This window comes from Octodon degus, unplaced genomic scaffold (assembly GCF_000260255.1).
Source record: "Octodon degus isolate 3935 unplaced genomic scaffold, OctDeg1.0 scaffold00031, whole genome shotgun sequence".
Classification (NCBI taxonomy): domain Eukaryota; kingdom Metazoa; phylum Chordata; class Mammalia; order Rodentia; family Octodontidae; genus Octodon; species Octodon degus.
Genome location: NW_004524607.1, coordinates 7615447 through 7637398, shown reverse-complemented (window position 1 = coordinate 7637398; position 21952 = coordinate 7615447). Strand labels below are relative to the sequence as shown.

The 21952-nt window shown below is 38.6% G+C and overlaps 1 long non-coding RNA gene and 1 gene segment (V, D, J or C); both read right to left on the bottom strand.

Moving 5' to 3' along the window:
- Window positions 1–235: 235 nt before the first annotated feature.
- LOC101580051 lies at window positions 236–3582 on the bottom strand. Its single transcript, XR_002820779.1, has 3 exons — window positions 3535–3582; window positions 2661–2705; window positions 236–707 (listed from the first exon to the last, which is right to left on the bottom strand). It is a non-coding gene; the product is annotated as an uncharacterized LOC101580051 (long non-coding RNA).
- A 2210-nt stretch (window positions 3583–5792) lies between these two features.
- On the bottom strand, window positions 5793–9771 carry LOC111812016. The segment is given in 3 exon segments: window positions 5793–6133; window positions 9397–9433; window positions 9766–9771. Coding segments are annotated over 3 exon segments (384 nt in total).
- Window positions 9772–21952: the final 12181 nt, after the last annotated feature.

Genomic DNA, 21952 nt, shown 5'->3' with positions numbered 1-21952 from the left:
CAAATGTGTTGACCTTTAAAAGACCAGTAACATGGGCATCTTCATCTTTGGAGCCACTGTAACAACTAGAAATGTGGTGTTGCTCTTTTGTCATGCTCTTCCTCAGATTACAGTGTCAATTCCATTTTGTCAAATTAAACCACACATGGCCCAAAGAAGACTTAGAAGACTTTTTATTTATTGTGTCTACTATGGACGAAGCAGAGATCAGTACCACGGAGGCTGAGTCAGGATGGGTAGCGTGGAGGCTTCTAGGGGATGACCCGGGCCACAGGCTCTGTGGTACTGACCATAGGCAGCAAGCTGTGCACATTGAGGCTCTGAGAACCTGGCTGGCTGGAGTGGGTGTAGGGACCATAGAATGGGGCTCAGGGTGCCGTGGGCTGCACCACATGACAGAGCTACAGTTTTTACCCACTGCTTGGGAAACTCTTAGGCGATAATGACAAAATAGAGTGCACATAGCCTTCAGGAGCTGTGCCCAACAGGCGTGGCAGATCCTCAGCAAGTGCTGCTGGTGACAGCAAACACTGGAGATGCCATGGCGCTGCATGCTGCCTTCTGTTGGGTGCTCTTCCCATCACGGCAGACAGTGCGTCTTCTGTATAGCCAGTAGGTGAGGAGGACCCCCTGGAGAGCGCTCTTGAGGAGCAGCTGGAGATAGGTGTAGTAGGCAGAGGTGCTGGTGAGCTGCAAGTCCAGCAAACCTAAGAGAAGGCAGGTCTTGAGTTTCAGCTGCACATGTGACAGCACAGGACACCATAGGTAGGGGTCATAGGTGTTGATTTCTGATGACATGCACTGAAGTGGCATAACGCCTCACATCCGAAGGCTAGTGATCACCAAGAGTAAGGTTCACTTGCAACTCAGCTGGAACAACTTAAGCTAAATTCATTTAGAACTTTTTTTAATACTAAAAACTTAAGGCTTTAGTTTTAATGGAGATCAGTAGGAGCTTTTGTGAAAATAGGCTGGAGGATTTGGGGGGGGGCTTCAGTATCTCTAAGCAGTAATTATAGATTCATGTCATTAACCACTAATGAACTAATAGTATACTAGTACTGTTGCTAGTACTATACCATCTGGCATTTGGAAATAGGATGCTGAAAGCTTTGATGTAAGTATTTAAATCTCATTTAATCTACATAACCACCCATGGGAGAGACAAATCGTTTTTATTCCTATATTGCAGAGGGACTGAGGGTACAGAAGAGGCACAAAGTATCAGAAGTTTAAGCCTGAGAGTTGATTCGGTGACTAAAAACTGAACCATTACACAACTGGGCAGTGGGATCTGTAGCAAGGTACAGCCCATGGGAATTCGGTGGTGTTCCCCACACAATGGGTGGGAGATTGCAGAAGAGGGCATTAGAGAAAACGTGATAAAAGGGGTTAATAAGATGTTCAGTGTTTGTGGCTCACTCCCTTGTCTGGGTAACAGCAGCTGATAACCTTTGAAGTTGTACAAGAGACACATGATGTCCATAATCAAAGACTGTGACAGTGGGCTCACTGTGATGCCCTGAGTCACGAGGCCAAGTATCTGTCTGGGGAAATGATCACTTTACATCATCCATCTTCGTAGAGTCAGAATTCCAATCATTAGCCTTTGGTGTAGAAAGGGTCCTCAATGAATGTGGGTCCTAACCCCCTCCCCTTTGTCAGGTGGCATTTACTGCCTTCCCCACTGCCTTGGGTAGCAGCTGAAGTCCGGAGTCCTTTGGATACTGGAATCTGATGAAAAGGTGGCAGGGGGAAGTCAATGCTTCAATTTCTATTCTTTTGGAATATGTAAAAAGGAAAGCCTAGAAACTGGGTCTTATCCTGAGCTAGCTTAATGGATATCCTGTGCTGGCCAGGCCCTTGTTTCCTCAGTAGCTGAGCAGTTGTGGAGTTCTCACACATGACCTCCCTTCATGTTCCTACAGCTGCATATTAAGAAACCTGAGCTGCACCCAGTCTATGGGGCTCAAAATTCTTGGCACCTACAACCTGCCACATGTCCATCCTGCTTTGGAGGCTTAGCCTTGGTATTTCTTGCTCTACAACTCCTTCATAGAGGAAGAACAAAGAAGGAATAATGAAGGATATGAACTCTTGAGGGCCTGAGTGGAAACTTCGAGTCTAGCAATGTAGCACATAAAAGGGACTTCGTTGGAGCTCATTATGCTCATCTGTAACAGGGTGGCAACTATTGTTCCATGAGACAGGAAAACGAGGTTAACCAGGAAGATCCAGAGAGGACACAGCCCAAGTCGTTATATAAAAAAGTACTTGGTAAGTGCAACTCACAGGACTAGCAACTGACAACTTTTAAACACCGAGAACTAACTTGTTCTTTCAAGTCATTAGAAGCAAAAGATACATGAATGAGTGAAGTTCATTTGTTGAAATAGTGCAGTTAAAATAGTTTTTGAAATTGTTCAGAGCATATCTTTGTATCCTCTTCTTGAAGTCATAGCATCCCCAGGTTAGCAGTTTACAGTGTTAATAGGATGCCTAGGAAGTGATGCAAAAATGTAAAGTGTCATCCAATTTATCCTGAAGCATCTAGCCATTGTGATTTTTTTCACTTAAGCTGTAGCAGTTCAAGTTAAGACAATTAAGAGAGAAAAAAATGCTGAAGCACAGCATAAAGGAGGGTAGACAATAAAACTTACCATTTCCGTCTTTCATGCAAACTTCTGTTTCAGTAGTATTCCTAGCTAGAAGATAGGAGAACAGGTTCTTTTCAGTTATTCCCACCTATTATTTGGCACTCTGTGTGTGTGTGTGTGTGTGTGTGTGTGTGTGTGTGTGTGTGGTTGTTGTGTGTAAAATCTTCTGACAAACACAGGAGAGATACTCCATTGATATTAACAGACACTAACATCAGTGGAACGCACATTGCTGGGCCAGACACTGTGTTGTATCTTTTAGGTCACCTTGTTTAATTCCTTAACAAGACTTAGAGATGGGTTTTGGGTGGTTCCATGTTGCTGAGGAGAAAAACAAGGGTAAGGTAAACCATACCCATGGAATTTCAATTTCTGTGTTCAAAGGGTAGTGTGAGCGATTACAAGATAGAATATAGTTCTACTGCTGTAAACTAAATATCCACTAGTATTTTTATTGCTTGTAGCCATTAACCACTTTTTATTGTAGCAGCTGAGTATTTCAGTGCCAGTGTCATTTTCACAGGAAGTAGATAAGCCAAGTCACACTTTAGGCTCACTGAATAGAACTTGAGGTGAGAGTTGTATTTATGATCAATTAAAGACAAAGCTAGAATAACTCCTATTATGCCCAGGAAGTAGGAAGAGTAGACTCAGGGGTGAATGCAGTTCATTGGTTGAAATAGTTCAGAACATATCCTCTCATATTATTTTGATGCCAAGATAGTAGTTTACTGTGTTAACATGATGCCAAAGAAGATAGGCATTAATTTTAAAATATCCCTCAGTCATTCTGATTTTTCTACCTTAACTCAAATTCCAAAGAGGAGATGACCAGAAAGATATAGTAGCATAATAAGGCTAAATGAAGCAAACTTACCAGTTTTATCTTTCAAATGAGGTTCTCTGGGAATAATAGTGGTAACTAAAAGAAATAAGAGCAAACGGGGTCAATTATTCATGCCACTATTTGACTATCTACATAAAATCTATCAACAAAAGGACCAGAGAAATAGTCATTAAAAATATAATCTCTGCTCTTGCAGAAATAATTGCTCTCAGTCTGTAATTTTGTATCCTATATATTATTCTGGTACACAGGAAAATCTTGTTCTCAAGTTAGTTTTAACTCCCTTCAGAATCACTTGATTTATTTGTGGTTTCATGTGTTACTTTTTACTTTTTATCAAAAACAAAGCAAAACAAACACAGGAAGTGGCATTAGAAACTTGTATTGGTCACATTAATGGAAATACCTTTGTCAGCTTTGTTGTCAATAGAAGCCCCCAAAAGATAGCATCAGGACCTTCTTAAAGTAGAGCCTCTCTCTGACATAACACTCGCTACTATGGAACTGAGTATTCTTTCTAGTTGTTTTTTGTTTTTTGTTTTTTTTTGTTTTTTTTTTTTTTTTTTTCCTGTCGCTATAAAAATCCTTTCAGGAAAGATACTTAGGCACATTCTTCATGTTAAACTTGTCCCTTGATACTGCTTCCTTTCTGTTTCTTTGAGATTCCTTTTGGAAATGGGTCTGATTCTTTTTAATTTTAATTGTTTATTAGTACGTATTTGCCAATAATATAAGGAAAAATGTGCATCATCTCTTGCCATTAGAGAAATGAAAATTAAAATACTAAGATTCCAGAAAATCATGGCTTTCATTAAGAAATCAAAAAACAAAAGGGCCAGCCAGATAGTTCAGCAGACTAAAGCACTTGCTTAGGTAGAGCACAGGGGTTAGGGTTTGATCCCCAGCACTAAAAGCCATGCAAGCTCCACCTCTGGGGCACACTGAGACCATGATTGAGACGGCGTGGTGGCGCTGTATTCCCAACGCCTGGAGGCTGAAAACAGGAGGATCACCACGAGTCTGACCTATGTAGTAAGACCCTGGAGACCCTCTACTAAATACATGAAAAGAAGAAGAAAAGGAGGAGGAGGAGAAGGAGGACGAGGACGAGGAGGATGAGGAGGATGAGGAGGACAAGGAGAAGGATGATGAGGAGGACGAGGAGGAAAAGGAGGAAGAGGACAAAGAAGAGGAGGATGAGAAGGAGGAAGAGGAAGAAGGAGAAGGGGAAGGGGAAGAAGAAGAGGAAGAGGAAGAGAAAGAAGAAATAATCAAATAACAAGAAATGCTGGAGGAAAAAGGAATCCTACATTGTTAATGGTTTTGTAAAGTGGTACAATGATTATGGCAATCAGCATGAAGATTCCTCAAAACCCTGAAACTAAACATTCTATTTGATCTAGCTATTCACCTGCTAAATAACTTCCTGAGTTCAAGACATCATGTTACAAAGATAGCATGCATGTTCCTGTTTATAGCAGCACAACTCACATTAGCTAAAATCTTAGAAGTTAACTGTATGTCAGTAATGCATTCTTGAATGGGTAGGAAAAAATCATTCTCTCTTCACTTCAATATATCTACCCCAGGCCACAAAATCCTAGACTGTCCACATTCCCAGATAGATCTGGCGAAGACTGGTAGGACAGTAAATGTGCTTCTGCAGTTAGTAGCGGCAAGAATAGTATTCATCAGGGAGAAAGGAAAATTTAATATACATTGACCTCACACACACCTAACTTAGGAAATCTTGTCTAACACTGCTTTAAAAAATCAGAAAAATTCAACACCACCATAAAATTGCAGCGGTCATCATTATTCTGTTGAACTGAGTTTGTACTCTACTGAGCACCATTTTGTTAAAAAAATTGACTATTTACAGATTAAATTTTGTGTGTTGTAGGACCGAGTACATATGCTTGTCAAGACACGAAAGTATTCTTTTTTCTAAGTCAACTAAATCATTGAAAATGAAAAACTCTGTTTCAGTGTTTACGAAGTCCTGTACTGCTAGGTCCCATCACAAATGTTGTACTGAACAGTCCACATGATAGCTATTAAAAACTTCAATGATCTTAATATTCAAGATGCTGAAACTGAAGCTGCAAAGGTTTATGTAAAATATTCAGTTTATTTTCACTAAAGCCTCTGCTGTTTATCCTTCTGTGAGTAAACTAGTGGGACATTTATGCTCCCATTAAATGTAATACAATTTAAGAATAGTATCTTTTTCATTAGTTTTTGATAGAAAAGGTAGAGTATTCCCTTTCAAATAAGTTTGGTTATACTTATAGACACATGCCTTTGTTCACTGGAAGAAAACGAATCTCTTGATCTACCCTTCCTTGATTTTTCTCATGTTTGACAATGCATTTGTGCTCTTTATCCATTGAAGCTCCGGTCACCGTTAGCCAGCTAAGCTTCAAGTAAGTGTCCTTCATCTTCATGGTGTCTCCTTGCTGGGATTTAAGAATCGTATTCCCATCCTCTTCTTTCCAGTATACCTTAATAATATCAGGGAAAAATTTCTCCAGAAGACAAAGATAGGTCCCAGCCTTATGGAGATTTATTTCAGCAACTGAAGGAAGAAAAATTGTGGGCTTGGGGGAAATGTCCCCGTAACTTTTATCTGTGGAGAAAAGGAACATCAATAAAGAGAATTATTAGAAAAATGTAAATAATGAATGATTTAATAATGAATGATTTGGAAAAGCCTCAAGCACAGCCATAGGGAGACAGGGCGATGCTGATCGTTTGCCCCCTGTGACCTTTCACCCCAATGGATTGCAAGGGTGCAGTTATTCTCCTTTTAGATGTACAAAAAGGTGTGAGGGCTTGAGCAACTTGCAAAAAGTTACTGCTATGAAGTGGCAGAGCCTGAAGCAAACCTGCCCTTTGTCCTTTCTCCACATACTAAGATGTATGAGGTTTGACTGTTCATAACCAAGGCTTCCAGTCTTCATGAACCTATCTAAATTTGTGCATCTCCTTCATTTTCTCCTTTGTTTTCACGGTGGATATCAGGATACAGGAAGAGGATGGGTAGTCTTGATGACCTCTGTCCTGAGGAGGCTTCCTTACAAAGAATTCCTCTTTCCCATGCTTCGTCATCTGTCCTCTTTGACCAGGTAACTCACACCCTCCTGCTCTGCAGTTCTGTTCAATCCACTCTTCACTTAGCTGATCCTAGGATGTCCCCAATTTATCTAATTTCATAGCAATAAATGTCCAAAAGTAGGTGTTTCTTTTTGTCTAGAATAACACTCTGTCATTTGTTTTAATGAGAATTTGCCTCTTCATGTGCTAACAATCTACCAGGTTGATCTCTGAACTCCAAATGTAGATCCCATATCCAGTTCTGAAGTCCTAGGTAATCTCTATTATTACACAAAAATCTCACTTTTTGTTGGGGGGATACTGGGGATCAAAGTCACGACCTTGTGCTTGCTAGGCAGGCACTTATGCAGGGAGAGGATGTACACAGGGCTGCATATACATACTTTGACCATCCCAAAATTAATATCTATCCCATGACTGCGCTGTATTTTGGGACTTCTTTTATTTTCTTTCCCTAACCCATTAAATGAAATGTATGTATAACTGGATCAATGTTAAAAGTTTGGTTCAAGAGTTTGTTGCACACACAAAGTCAAACTATAAGACAAAGCTTCACCAGTGTTTAAAATTGCATCGCATGTATCTGGCATTACATTAGGTTACACATTTTTAATCTAATGATTTATTATAAATGTTTGAAGTTTTCTAATTTGATATGCAACAGACATTCACATGCTTTGTCAATATTTTCTTAATACTAATTTGAAGTTATTTTAAGAATTCAGTGGATACATGTTTGAGAAAAGAAGAATTGAGTTTCTCATTTGAGAAGAAAGGGCAAAAGTTTTTGAGGCTCTCTGCCTATTTCAGCAAAGCTCCCATGGTTTTTGTTTTATAGAATAAGTGTACATTGTGGATATTTCTGATCATTAATAAAGATAATTGGTTGTAATGTGCTTATTTTATTTGCATCTTGCTTTTAATGCAAATAATAAGTCTATATTTCTCCAGCTATATATAATATTTGTAGTTCAAAACCATGTCGTAAAAGGACTAAATTTTCATTTGTGTTTTGTGTAATTTTAGCCTGTAAATATATTAAATCTAATTTTAATGTAGGAAGACATTTCTTCACAAATGCTTTATTTTCATTATTTAAAAAACCCAAAATCAATTGATGAACTGGAAAGTATTTCTGTGCAGTAGTATACTCTTCATTGCCTCTTGTCTGTTTTCCATAGAAATAATCTTTTAAGTATCATACTTTGGAGAAAAATATAACTCTTGATCTTCCATAATGTTCTCATTGAAACAGTTAGCTAAGCATTAGTGTGCTTGATTTATATGATTAGTACTTACATTCTGGATTTTTATACAGCATTGTCTTCTCAAACATGACTTGTAAATATTATACTAAGAATGCTTTTTGTGGTAAGTTTGTTCTGTGATGTATACAGTGCCATCTATTCTCTCATTTCAATGATGAATAGAATAGCGACCCTAGATTTTATTTATTTAAAATAAAATTGGATGCCTATCTGACTCATCTCTGTCCATTCATTTACTTACACAATATGTTCTGAGTTAATTTCCCTAACTTTGTATTTTAACACACAGAGACTTAGACTCTGTTTAACTTTACCGAATATCAGTGGCATGTTTTTCTTGAAGGAAGGTATGACATTCCAAAACTACATATGAAAATTTGTGTGCCCTATGTTTTGTTTTTTCTTTTACCAAATACTTATAGCTATTTTGTATTTAAATATATATTTCAGATTTTTTTCAATACCAGAAATGAAACTCAGGAACTTGCCTGGCAGGCACTGTGCCACTGAGCTATATCCCCCACTGTAGTTCAAATTTATGCCTAGTTTCCACCTATATTTAATTGATTTTCTAACTTGAACATTTTCTGTTTGAATTTATAGCTTTTTCTTCTGAATAATATAGTGATATGCTTAATTTTATTGACTAAAAATTTTAGGACAATCAACATTAGTTTTAGAGTTAAGATAAAGAATAGAGATTTATAGCATATAGAATAAGACCATTTGTAAAAATATATCTTATCGTTTCATTTTTTTTTCTTTGCCAACTGATGGAAAACTTCCAAGGAGAAACATGTATGTCCAGATTTCCATTTCTTTATGTGTAACTAAATGTTAAAATTAACTTTCATTTGAGCAGCCAAAATGATAACTGAATCCTAAAGAGAATTTCCTCTTTATACATTCATTTGCTGAAAACTGTCCTCTAGATTGGATAAAACATTCACTCTATGTTTCAATTAGAACATTTTTCAGACACCTATTGTATGTTGGACATCATTACAAGAACTTTGTTCACAGTAGTCCACTCAATTGTTATGTGCCCTCGATTCACAACAAGTTGAGAAATCTCAATGGTGACCCACATGCTCTAAACTGCCTGTGGTCCAGGTGGCAGGGTTCCAGCCCTGCCTCTCTGCAAACTCAGACTCGCAACACACATGGCCGTGAGAAAAGGGAGGGAGTCTGCTTTAGGAATCTACTGCAGACATCAAATAGCGAACTTTGTCCAGGGATCAGACATTGCAGTGGTATCGCTATACATGTTGTCTGTGAGCCCTTTATAGAAGTTCACATGACCATACAACCAGACCCTAATGTTCGCTTGTATAGCATTGTCTACAATTTCCTTCAATATGTACATTTGCATCAAAATCTCTAAGATCTGTACATCAAATTTCCTTCAAATTCCTCTTTTTTTTCCTAAACATGCTGCTGTAATTCCAAAAAAGTCAAGTTTTTTCTTCCCTCTACCACTTTGGAAATATCTTTTCCAGTTACTCACCTATGAGAACAAGTTTTGTTCCTCCACCGAAGACTTTCTTAGCATAATTCCACAGTGATTGAACCCATATCAAAAACTGGAAAATAGTTTAGCAACCCTGAGTCCTTCCCATCCTGGGGAAACAGTTACCTGGAGTTCTGTAAACACCAAGATTCCAGTCCTGGTCCATTTTACTCATCCACAGGTCAGTACCAGTGCATACACTGGCCAAATTTGAAGATTTTGTACTTTATTTGTCTTAAAAGAATGTTAGAACAAATCATTTCAACATCACTACTGACTCCCAAGTAACACCAGAGTGAAACAAGGTGTAAAGAGCAATTTGATTAACAATACTGATGGAACACTAGAGGACACTGCTATTCTCACTGTCATGACTAACAGTTTACCCTGACTGGTCCAACCCAGCATTCTAATCTCATAGAACAAACCTCACTTTTACTTAGAAATCTCCACATTCTGAATTGCAGTTAGATTCACAGCACCGAAGGTAGGAGGCATGTTCACCTGTCCTGAGTTAGCAGCTGGGGTTACTCTCATTTTCCTGGAATTCTCAAAACCATCCCAAGAAATAAGTCTTCTACATAGGCAAGTTTTAACAGGCTCTCTCCTACCTTTCTGCACATTAAGATAATCAAAGGAAGCCCTACTGGAGCCACCATGAGAATAGGGCTGTGGAAATACTTTACCCATGCAGTTCAGAGCCATGGCTCTTTCCAAATTAGCAGCATAACCCATGTGAGTTCCAACCTTTCACCAGAAAGGTTCAGCACTCTGTCAGCTCATGCGGAAGCCAAGCTTGCAGTTCCCATCTCAGTCTTTCCTAGGCAGAATGATTAGATCAATTGCAGGAGACCTGGTTCTCAAAGATGTCTTAGATCTTTCAACGTTATTTATATGACCCTATGTGCTGAAGCCCCCATCCACGTACGACATTGGACATAGACCCACAGCACTGATGCCATCGTGCTGTGAATTGAGTTTGCTTAGAGACCATTTTCTCACTTTCCTAGATGAATGTTGAAGATAATGTCCACTCCACACTTTACTTATCTCTTTGAATTTGTTTTCTAATTTTTGGATGAAAAATATATATGAAAGCTTGTTACCATTTATCAGATGATCAAAAGTTTGTATTCTACTGCATTTTTCTTGCATTTTTCAGCAAGAAATTTTACTATGTGATTTTCTTAATAGACTTATCACGTGTGCTGTCTTCCGCTTTCCTGACAGTTTTTGCCTTTTGTTCTTATTTCATGCTCTGAGTGCACTTATATATTTTATTTTATGCCTTTTCAAATATTCTCAAAAAGGGTTCATTAATGATCCACAGTGTGCACCTTTTAGCAGGTTTGTCTTTTGTGTCTGGTGTTCATTTTTTTTTTTGTAAAATGTAGTTCAGATAAGGCCCAGGGGATAGAAAATCTGTTCATAAATTCTAACTTTGTGGTAATCAGAGACATGAATTTAGATAGACTGAGAGTGTAGGACCTTATTATGAAGATTTCTTTCCTTAAATTATCCCGTATGATGCCGCAGTTGCTTCCTGACACACTCTGTGTGTAGCCCCTCATGAAAAGATGTTTTTCCAGCACTCTGATCTAAAAATGCAACTTGGGTACACATCAGCCTAAAACATACCCAGTTAATAATGGTATTTGAACATAGCATCGAAATAAGAAATTATCAAAGGAATTTTAACATGGCTTAGGTAATTATTACTTGGTCTCAAGTAATTTATACTTAGTTCATACTTATGTGGAATGATAATTAATTAATAAAAAATGCTTTTCTTTTGTTATATATCTAGATAATTGGTTTTAGAGTTAAAATATCCAGTGACACCAAATACCATACAGGGATTCCCAATGGATGCTCTGACTTGAGTGACTTAGAAAGCCTCTCTTAGGGTGATGGCTTCAATAAAGGTGAATCACTTTCTGCCTTTTGGCTAAGATCAAGTGTAGATGCAGGTGAAGCTTGGGAAAATTGTCTAATGAAATTTAAGGGGGAAAAGGCAATAATTTGAGTTGATATTTTTTAAAAAAATAATTTTAATTGAGCCGGGGAGATGGCTCAGTGGAATAAGTACTTCTCTGGCAAGTGCAAGGGCCTGAGTTCAATCACCGGTTCTGCAAAAAAATAAAATATAATAATAATAGTAATTTTAATTATCTAAACATATTAATTTAAAAGATTATTATAGGCAGGTATTTGTCTGTTAGCTATGTCTGAAAGTTTATATACACAAGATAAAAGAAAATATATTTAATTTTTAAAATTTATTTATTTATTTATTGATTTATTTGGTACAGGGTCTCACTATGTAGCTCAGACTCACATTGATCCTCCTGTCTCAGCCTCCCACATGCTGGGATTACAGGCTTGTGCCACCGTGCCCAGTTTTTTGCTTTTTTTTTTTTTTTTTTAAAGGAAGGGTCTACAGGGTGTTCAAGGTCTCAGTACTAGATCCACCTGTTTACAGCCTCCCAAGAGCTGGGATTACAGAGACGCACCACCACGCCCCGTCTTAGTTGCTGTCTCAGCACACCCCGGGGGTGCCTATTTGCCTGCGCTTTGATCCGCTGAGCTATTTGGCCCACCCTACCACGCCCAGTTTTGATGATTGGCTGGGTACTGGGCCAGCAGGGCATGCAGTACTGGGGATTGGACTCGGGTCCTTGCACTTGCCAGGCAGGCGCTTAGACTTCCAAGCTATCTCTCTGGCCCAAAAATATATTTAATTTTTAAAAATTGGTGCCCCTAGGGAAATGAAGAATCACATTGTATTCAGGTCTATAATATTGTAAAGTCATGCGTATTACTCGCGAATCACATTTTGAAGCAATTACTTAAAAATAAAAAGCAAGTTGCACATACTGACCATTTGCATTAATATGAACTCTAGATTACATGGTGTTTAATAAATTTATCTCTATTCCTGAATTCATATAGGTCTGTAGTGAGTGGTAATTTGAATTGTAGAAAAGAATTACTATCCCATCTCCTACCAACTACCAGCCATTAGGATAGGTAATTTCCAAATTTAATTTCAATTAATCCATATAGATCACATTTTTATTAAACACATAACTAGAAATAAGAAAATCTAAAACTTTCTCGATTATTGAATAACTTTAAGGACATCTGAGAAGAAGAATGTCCATGTAATAGTGTTAAATACAAATCAGCGAGATTCCTTATTGTATACCTAAAGTGTTCTTAAATTTTTTTAATGAATAATCAAAGATACATAGATAAACTGTTTGAATGAAAATCTAACAAATTTATAATGGGTATAAGTGACAACATGAATTTAAGGTTTTAAATTTTTTCCATGTATTTTACATTTTTTAAATGATTAGCAAAGGGGCTAGGGAGACAGCACAGCAGCACAAGCCCCGGCCTGGCAGGCGGGAGGGCCTGACTCCGTAGAGTAAGCGCCTCCCTGGCAAGCGCAAGGGCCTGGGTTCAATCCCTGGTTTAAAAAAAAAAAAAAAAAATTATCAAGAACTCTAAATATTTTAACACAGTAATCACTGTTGACTCTAAATTTACTTGTTAAAGAATAGGTAATAGAAAGTCATAGCCCAAATATCATCTTTTAGAATCAAAACTATATCTATCCCTGTACTCCTAAAAATTATTTTCCAGAATTTATGAATTATATGTGTCACGATTAATTTTATTGCTACAATTGAATACTTTAGAAAAGATCGAACTTAGTTTTCAGTTTATAAGTTAATGTGTTCATATTATCTTACCCACTAAAGAAATTTTTAAAAAATTCATTTCCATCTTTCAGTGCTGTATCAACTTAATGAAAAATATCTCTGAAAATTTCAATTTTACTGGATCCAAAGCAAAGCAATCATCCCTTGGATGAAATGTTCTCTCTCATTCAAGCAAAGCTGCATCTTTAAAGGGTAATTTAAAAATGGATAAAGTGAATGAACTGTTGATTTGAATTTAAAAAAACAAAAATGAATCTTTTGTCATTCTTGAATATAGTCACAAAAAGAAATGTTTTGACCCTTGATATGAAGCATCCTAGGGTCAAAGTAACCAAACACTTAATTTTTTCTGTGACCAACTGATAACTTCAGCAGTTGTGCCGTTTTCTCCACTATTTTTAGAATCAAGCAAACAAAGTACAGAATGCAAACTAATTTATGAGATCTTTACAGCAGAGATCCTCTCCCTACAGATCCTGGGGGCTCTAAACTGTGCTGGTGTCCTCCTGCCAGGTTAGGGGGAGCGCTGCCCCTTAGGACCAGGGCTAAGTCACTTGACCTCTACAGAGGTCCTCAGCTTGCTGAGGGACCAAACCCGGTGCCATTCTAAGAACTTGAGCCGGTCCAGGGCACCAGCAGTCCTCTCCTCCTCCCCACTGCACCTGGCAGATTGTAAAGGAAGCTTATCTGGGGTTTTGTGCCGGGACCAAAAATGGATGATCATGCCCTTCATTTAAGTGCTGCTTAAAAGCTTTTATGAAATGTTTCGTCTGCACTCGTTTCAAAATTCTGTCTGTTTTTTTAATATCAAAATTTTTCACTTCTGATGTTAAAAAATAAACTCAAATACAATCAAATTTATCTAAGTATGATCAGAAACTTAAGGAATTTAAGCCCCAAGCTACCTAGGGAGTTTTGGTATTACAGTCCTCTTGTATCACATATGTTTGAAAGCCTGGCTCTCTCCTTTCTCAGAATTTGCCAGAATCTTCTAAATCTCCTTTAACAACTTTTTATGTATAAAGTCAATTCTTGGCCTACAGTGCAGTTTGTAGTTATTTAACATTTCTTCAATTTGAAAAAGAACCAATGATAATAATCATATATTTGAGCACTTGACAAATAATATTCCATGGGATGGATAGATGTTTTGTGATTCATACACATGAAGGACAGACATCTGCACTGAATATGAAGCAATTTGTTTTTGGAGTCCAGCTGCCCTTGGCAGAAGATTTCCCAAGCTGGTCCAAAGTGACAGCATTCAGGGATGACTGATAAGCAGAGCATGCTCTGAAGCTAAGAATGTGTCAGGCTCAGATAAAGTTGATGGTAAATCACTGTTTTCTCAAGAACATCTGTTACTGCAACAGCAAGTTGTTTTTTAAATGTGGGCTAGCAGTATAGCTCCACAGTACAAGTATCAGTCTGGCAAGCTCAAAGTTCCAAGTTTGATTCCCAGTATCAAAAAATAAAAATATAAAAGAACATCTGTCAGTCTTTCACTCTTGGGGTAACAGTGCAAACTGTCCTTACCAGGTGTGGTTAGGGTGAGGTTAATTCCTTTTGCAAATATCTTGATCCAGGTTGTAATATCACACTCTTTACAGTTGAATCTCAGCTTTTGCCTGAGCATCATGATGTGATTAGCGGTCTAATCACCTTGCCCTACTAATAGTCTTCTGTATTCCTTTGAAAGTCCTTAAATATAAGTGTGAGAGCATAATCGAGTTGGTACGTTTCCTTATCATCTGACCTTATACACTGTGCATTTCCACTGAGGCAATGACTGTTAGAAAACACTAGGGAAAATAAAAATATTAAAAGCAAGAAAAAAAGAAAAAAGAACAAACACCTGATCCAGCTGGTCAACCCATTTTCTAAGTCACCAGCCAAATTATTTTGAGAAGTAAGTTGGGGTTTTTTTGTTTTGCTTTTAGTGTTGTTTTTTTTTTTTTTATTTTCCAGGTATTCAATTGTGTTGAAACTTCACAGAGATTGCATCAAAAGAGAGGGCTTTATGTTCTCACAAACACCAGGGCTTCTCCCTTAGCAAGTTGGGAATAAATTTCTGAAAAGAAAAAGCTCTTTAGTAACTCCAATTAAAATGTGCTGATACAGTTAAGAAATGTGATCCAAAGTCTCCACTTTCAATAAAGCCACATTTACCAGGAAGCATAAAGCTTCATTATCAGGTCAAAACCATGAGAAGAAATTGGTTATGTGATCATTTCTTATTTTTTCTGGAATAACAGAATAACATTTAGAATTATTTCTCTTATGAAATGACAGATTCCTTGTTTAAATTCTAATGTGAATAAAACTCCAGGCTTCTTGGAATCAGTTCTGTGTTCTCATGTCACTCATCTCTGAGTTAAGAACAAGAAACTTCCAGAATCATCTAAGTCCTCCCAGAGTACAGATGATGCGTCCAACTGTGAGGACCAAAAAGAACAGGACCCAGTGGCCCTGTGTCCACTCCAAACCCACTCTGTCCCAGGCAGTTTCAATAATAGACACGGTCTCTGGTCCTAAGTATGGGGAGAGGAAGGGAGCCATAGAGGGCTACAGAGGTGGCACAAATGTCCTCTGAGGCTCAAGGCAAGCTCTTAGCTGTAAACAATACAACAATCTAAACTTAACCTTATTCCGAGACAATGACATAAAGTAAACATCCCATTCCAGAAGGGAAATAGAAAAGAATTGGACTAAAGTGAGTCCAAAATCCAGAAAGGAGTATATATTAAATGCATATGAGGCATCCAGGGCACATGATAGAGTGATTTGAGTTGCAAGGGCTCGGGCAGACCCACAACTATGGCATTTTTTCGTAGCTATATATAAGACCTATTTCTTACACTGGTTCTACTCACTGCCTGTGCCCTTCCTTGGCTGATGTTTCATGTAACTGACATCCTCCTCTTCCAGGGGTCTTCTCTACATTTTTAGCTTCACCTTTAGAACTGCACGTATCATCCTTTCATAGGCTTCTGGCAGAGATTCTGACCTTGTCATACAGATTCGCCCAGCCTCCCAGACTTTCCTTTGAAATTCAGGTGGGAACCTTCATGACCTCAAAACCTTTGCATTCACACGTATGAAAAACCAATCTCATGGAGGAAGCCCAAGTCCGCCAGCAGCTTGAACAGTAGCCAGTCCACTTTGGACCTCTGAGTACCTGGACAGCTGAACACAGTGGAACTGAGTCCCAGGGAACTAGTTCCCTAACAACCCTTCTTGACCATGGCGCCAGGGACTCTCTTCTGAAATGAAAATTTTGCATTCATAAACCCCTAACCCATACTTGGTGGCAGTTTTTATGATTCCTGAGAGGCCCTCAAGTAATCTTTCTTTGTGTCTCTGTAAAAAATACTTGGCTTGTTTTTCTTTTTAATGGTAACAGTCTCTCCAGAAACTGCACCTTCTTTGGTTGCCAGGTAAATCCATTTTATGTGAAAGTTAAGGTTTTCAAACTTTCCAGTTCACTTACTCTCCCATTTCTCAATATAAATTAGGCAAAAAGCAGCCAAGACTAGTCATGGCACTGCATGAACTTTGAACTGACTTGAAATTTGTTTTGCCTGGTCAACTAGTCTTCCACATTTAAATTCGACCTCACACAAAGTCTTAGAGTGTGACAAAAATGTAGGCAAAATTTGGAGCCACTGTGTTATATCTATTTCCTCAAATCCAGTTTCCAACAGAATTCCCTATTCTCAATTGAAACTGCATGAACTTGGCCTTTACTGTCTACACTTCTATCTGCATTCTGCTCTTCTTTGCTGCTGGGGAAGTGAACTGAGGTCCTCATATGTGCTAGATGAGTTCTCTGCTGCAGAGCTCCCACCCTAGCTCTACATTCTGATCTTCTGAGCTCTAACCAAAACTACCCGTCAAGCTCTACTTACAACATTCTGAGGTTTTTCTGCCTCACTTCTCCAAACCTTTACAAACTTCTCCCACAAACTTTTACCAAAAGCTCCCCAAACATCTAGTCATATGTAGTTCCTGCAGCCTCTCCACTTCTTTGGTACCTGTTTTCTATTCTGATCTTTTTTTCATTAAGACAAAATACCCAACATATACTACTTCTGGGCGAAAAGGTTTGTTTTGGCTTCAGTCAATGGTTGGTGGGCTCCCAGGAAGTCCTAACACCGTGGTGGAAGGCCACAGCAGAGCCAAGCTGCTCAGTTCCTGTCAGCCGGGAAGCAGAGCACTCTCGCGTTAGTGAGAGCTGTGCCTTCCGCGGGCATGCCCTCTGGGACCAGCCTCTCATGGAGCCCTCCTTCCTTAAAGCTTGTCCAACCACAAACTTCAGCGGATTAATCCATGGACTATAACACCCCTATGATCCAATCACATCTTCAAGGCTCTCTTATTCTAATTAGGTTGACAATTAAAGTTAATGGTTAAAAAACAGGTATGAAGATCCAGCTCATTTTTCACTTCAAGTTTTGGTTTCCAAACAAAATGGGGTTGTATACATTGTTTTCAGATTTGCTGATAATCTAATGACTAAATGAAATATGGTGCAATCATGAGTTACAGAGACTTCCAGTAAGGCATCTGAAGAGGTCATTGCCTTGAGCAAAATAGGCATATCATGTGGCGTGTACAAGAGATAAAACTCACAAAGTAGTTCTACAAAGCACTCCCGTTCACAGTCTGACATAATTTTGATTTTATACTTACCATCACTTAACCATCACCAGATGTGTTCAGCATAAAGCAGTGGATCATTGGACAGCATTAATCTTAGTAATTTGTAAAAAGTCAAGCAACACTTCATGGAAGAAGCCTGGTTACTTCACTTTCAAGCAAGCTCTTCTCTCTAGCAATTGTACTTTACATCACTGGAGAGAATGGCATGGATCCTTCTGAGTCAGATGGTCTTCTAGTCTCTCAGGGCTTCTGCTACACTTTGGGTTCTTCATATGTCCCTTCCTGTATTATAGATACTTTATAATTTTTGCAGCACTCACAGGAAAACATGTCTGTGTTGATTTTGTCCTTTTTAGAAGCTGAAAATGTTTATTTTTAATCTTCTGAGTGTGATGCATGAATGACACTTCTGCAGGGAGGAATCTTTCTTTTGGAATTAGCACACTACTTTCAGCTTCCAAATCTATTGCTTCTCTCTCTCTGTTCAAGGATAACAAGACTTTCTTATCTTGAAAGGGAAGAAACTTAATAACAGGGTACACCATCAATCAGAAATCGTCAACAAATTCATCTCTTTTAGTTTCATCTGTTAATCATTATGAACATTAAAAGTCAGATGGGAAACAATTCAAGCTGAGCTGGCATTTGAGTTCAAGTTTACAAGATCCTAGATCCTGTCCATTCAACTGCCATGTCTGAACCATTTCTATATAAAGACAGAGGATCTGTGCTTACACTGGTTGTATATGACATTGGGTGTTGCTTTCTGCGCTCTTGTAGAGGTTATCAAAATGAATAAGAACTAGATGAAATGATTGGTTTGTACATGTTGTAAAAGCCATGTACCAGTATCTGGTCCTGTGAACACAGTGTATGGCATAGTGACTATAACTAGTAATAATTATATATATATATATATATATATATATATATATATATATATATGCTAAAGCCTTAAAGACCTAAGTGCTTGCTCTTGCCAGGTGAGTGTTCAAGTGCTTATTCTACTGAGCCATCTTCCTGGCCCCTTCCTTCTCCTCTAACTTTCTTTCTTTTTTTTTTCTTTTCCTGTTTTTTTTTTTTTTTTTTTTGACAGAACTGGGGATTGAACTCAGGCCCTTGTGCTTGCTAGGGAAGCGCTTATTCCACTGATCCATCTCCCTGACCCCACCATGGATAATTTTTATGTTTTATGTAACATTTATAAAATAAACTTAATAAATCACTTTTAAAAGCAAGAACAGGTAGGGAAGTCTTGGCATGTTAAACAATGATGCTCATGTCAGGCCATAGATTTCCTTGGAATGATTATTCTTAAGCTTCCTTAAACCACAGTTCCAATCCTATTAGTGATCTGTAGAGTAAAATATTTATTTGGGCACTATAAAATGCTTTTACTTTACATGGTGGACACTGTGTTTATCAAATGGACATGAAGTACTTAGAAATCTAAATAATCAAATATCCTGGCTAAAATTATTTTACTACCAAATCCATGGACAGATAGTGTAACCAGGCAACAATTGGCTCTCTCAGTACTCAATCTAGTTTAAGGTCTAATTTAACCTGAATATCAAATTATATCCCTCAAATTAGCTTTTCTTTTTCTTTCTGAGTTTAAAGTACTAGATTACAGTGTTTTTCTGAGTTGTGTAAGTTTGCTAGATATTCAGGATAAACTAGACCCACAGGAATATCTGAGCCTTGATCCTCAGTGACATAATCACGTGGCTATTGTTCTCATGGGTTGCTCATTTCTGCACACCTGCTAGTGTATAAAGGACTTTAGAATTAGAGAGTAGGAATCTCTGTGCTGAATCCCTAGACTTTTAATCAGCCAACTGTCATCTTGGGTGATGTCACAGAGGATTTGGTCCCTGACTTTCTAGCAGTTAAACCACAGTTCCTAGTATCTGTCCTCTTTCACATCTCACATCACACTTGAATCTCCTCTTATCTCTTATTACCAGAGGGGGGTAGAAATACGCAAGTTCTGGGAAGCACCATCAATGTCATGAGATATCCTTGTCCCTGTGATTTATGACACAGCATACTACTTCCTGACATAAGAAAGTTTGAAGACAAAAATACTTCAGATAAGGTTGAGGGACTGGGATTAGATTCAACTGTTATGTTTTGGCTACTTTTTTAGAATTCAGGTGGAGAAGCATTTGGTTATAAAGCAGTGGCATAGATTTGGTTGCTTCTCTTCAAAAGATGGCTGGTGGAACCACATGAATAATCCTGAATCACTAACATGTCAGAGCAGCAGCCAGCACTAACAAATTTGCACCAAATGTGTGAATATCAAGCTGTCACAGGTCCCTGGTATCACACTGAGGAGAATGAAATTTGGACTGTGGGTCAGCAGATATTTGTCAAACTGGTGAAGAGTTTACACACACACTCATGGTGAGGTTGATATCTACCCCACCATGCCCTTCTAGTTGGAGAACGTTCCAAAGAAACTGGTGCAATATTGAGTTCAGAGCGGAGAAGAAGCTACAGAGATGAAAGGCAGTGCACAGCCCTTGGAAAGCAGCACAGAGTAGCTGGAATGTGGAGCCCACGCCCTGCCCAATTTCAATCTCCTCTTAGCAGTGAGTTTGTTATGTGCTGGCCCGACATCAGCCCGGCTGGGACATTACTTGAGAAGACAAGGCAGAGTAGTCAGCACTCCCTTTTGAACAATATGATGTTGCTAAAAGAAACTTAGCACAGACCACAGTACATGCCCCAGAGGCCCTGGGCTGTGACTAAAATATGGGAGTGTGGTACCACCTCTGTGTTTAACTAGTTTGGGAGAAGCCCCATGCCCAATCTGGTCTCCAGCTTCCTCAGACAGTGAGAGCTAAATGTGTTCCAAGGAGCAGCCCAGATCCAACCCTTGTGAACCATGAATGACACATTGAAGAGTCGCTCGGGGTGCACGAATGTCCATGCTGCTGACAGGAATAGGAAGATTTTCCTCAGGTTCCTTCTGCTTCTGTGTTACCCTGAACCCCAGAAGGCACAGCAGTACGTGGGCTTATCTGATAGGAAAACATTAAGGTGATCTGGGAAAAGACGCCTTATCTTTCTTATCTGCCTTCGTGTGAGAGTCAAGTTGGTCTTGCTTCCGCCTGATAAACCATGAAGGATCCATTTCAGGGGCCAATCAGAATGGACACTACAAGGGAGCTCGAATTAAGACCTAGGATACAGTGGCATTGGGCGCTCTGAGGGGAAGAAACCAGAATAGGAAATGCTTATTTGTGGGCCAAGAACCGTCCTGCCCAATGAGGTATGGCACAGATATTTTTTGATGCATGTGCTTGGTGTAAGCAATGCCTGGATCTTACAACTCATCCAGAACAACTTTGTTACCCTCGTACAATGTGACTTTCCTTTGAGAAGAGGTCCCTCCTGATTATTCTGAGGTATTGCTCAAAGGTAGCTATTCTTGACTTCATTTTATTCTCTGAGTTTTACTTTTTTGCCATATTATGTGAGACCCATAGAGAGCTTTGCATGGCTTTCATGACTATGGAAGATAGTTTCATCGTGGTGCATAGGAACGTATGAGACAATACTTCCATGGTCTGATGCAATAGTGGGTACTTTCTATAGGTCAGTAGTTTGCTTAAATATCACAGATTAATCAGTGTTATCAATTGGTATAGTTATGTATCTTGGACATTATCATACTCTGCTGGAGAACGCAGCAACCTGTTGTAGGAAAAATGTTTTATTTAAATCTTTTACTGTTGTTTCTTCTATCAGTGTTATTCAGAAAGAAAGCTGTATCTTTCTGAAGTTTGAGGGCAATGAAGAGGTGATTTCCTAAGTATCCCATTTGGTCTTAAAAGGCTCATTGTAATGACTGAGTCATAAAAGGAAAGCCGGGGACTCGTTGAACAGGGTGCAGTTAAATTTCAGATAAGATCTCCTGAAGCACTCTTTGAGGTTGTTAACCCCGTGCCCTCTCAAAATTGCAAAAGCAGAAGGAAAAGCCCCAGTAACTTTTCTAGGTCACGATGGGTGTGAGTGGCCCACTATCATGTGGAGTGACTTTTCACTTAGATGGCCCTAAATAATAATAGTGTATGATACATTTTTAAAAAGCTAGAAAAAATGATTTTCTAGGTTTATCAGAAAGGACTGATACTCTTTTGAAAAAT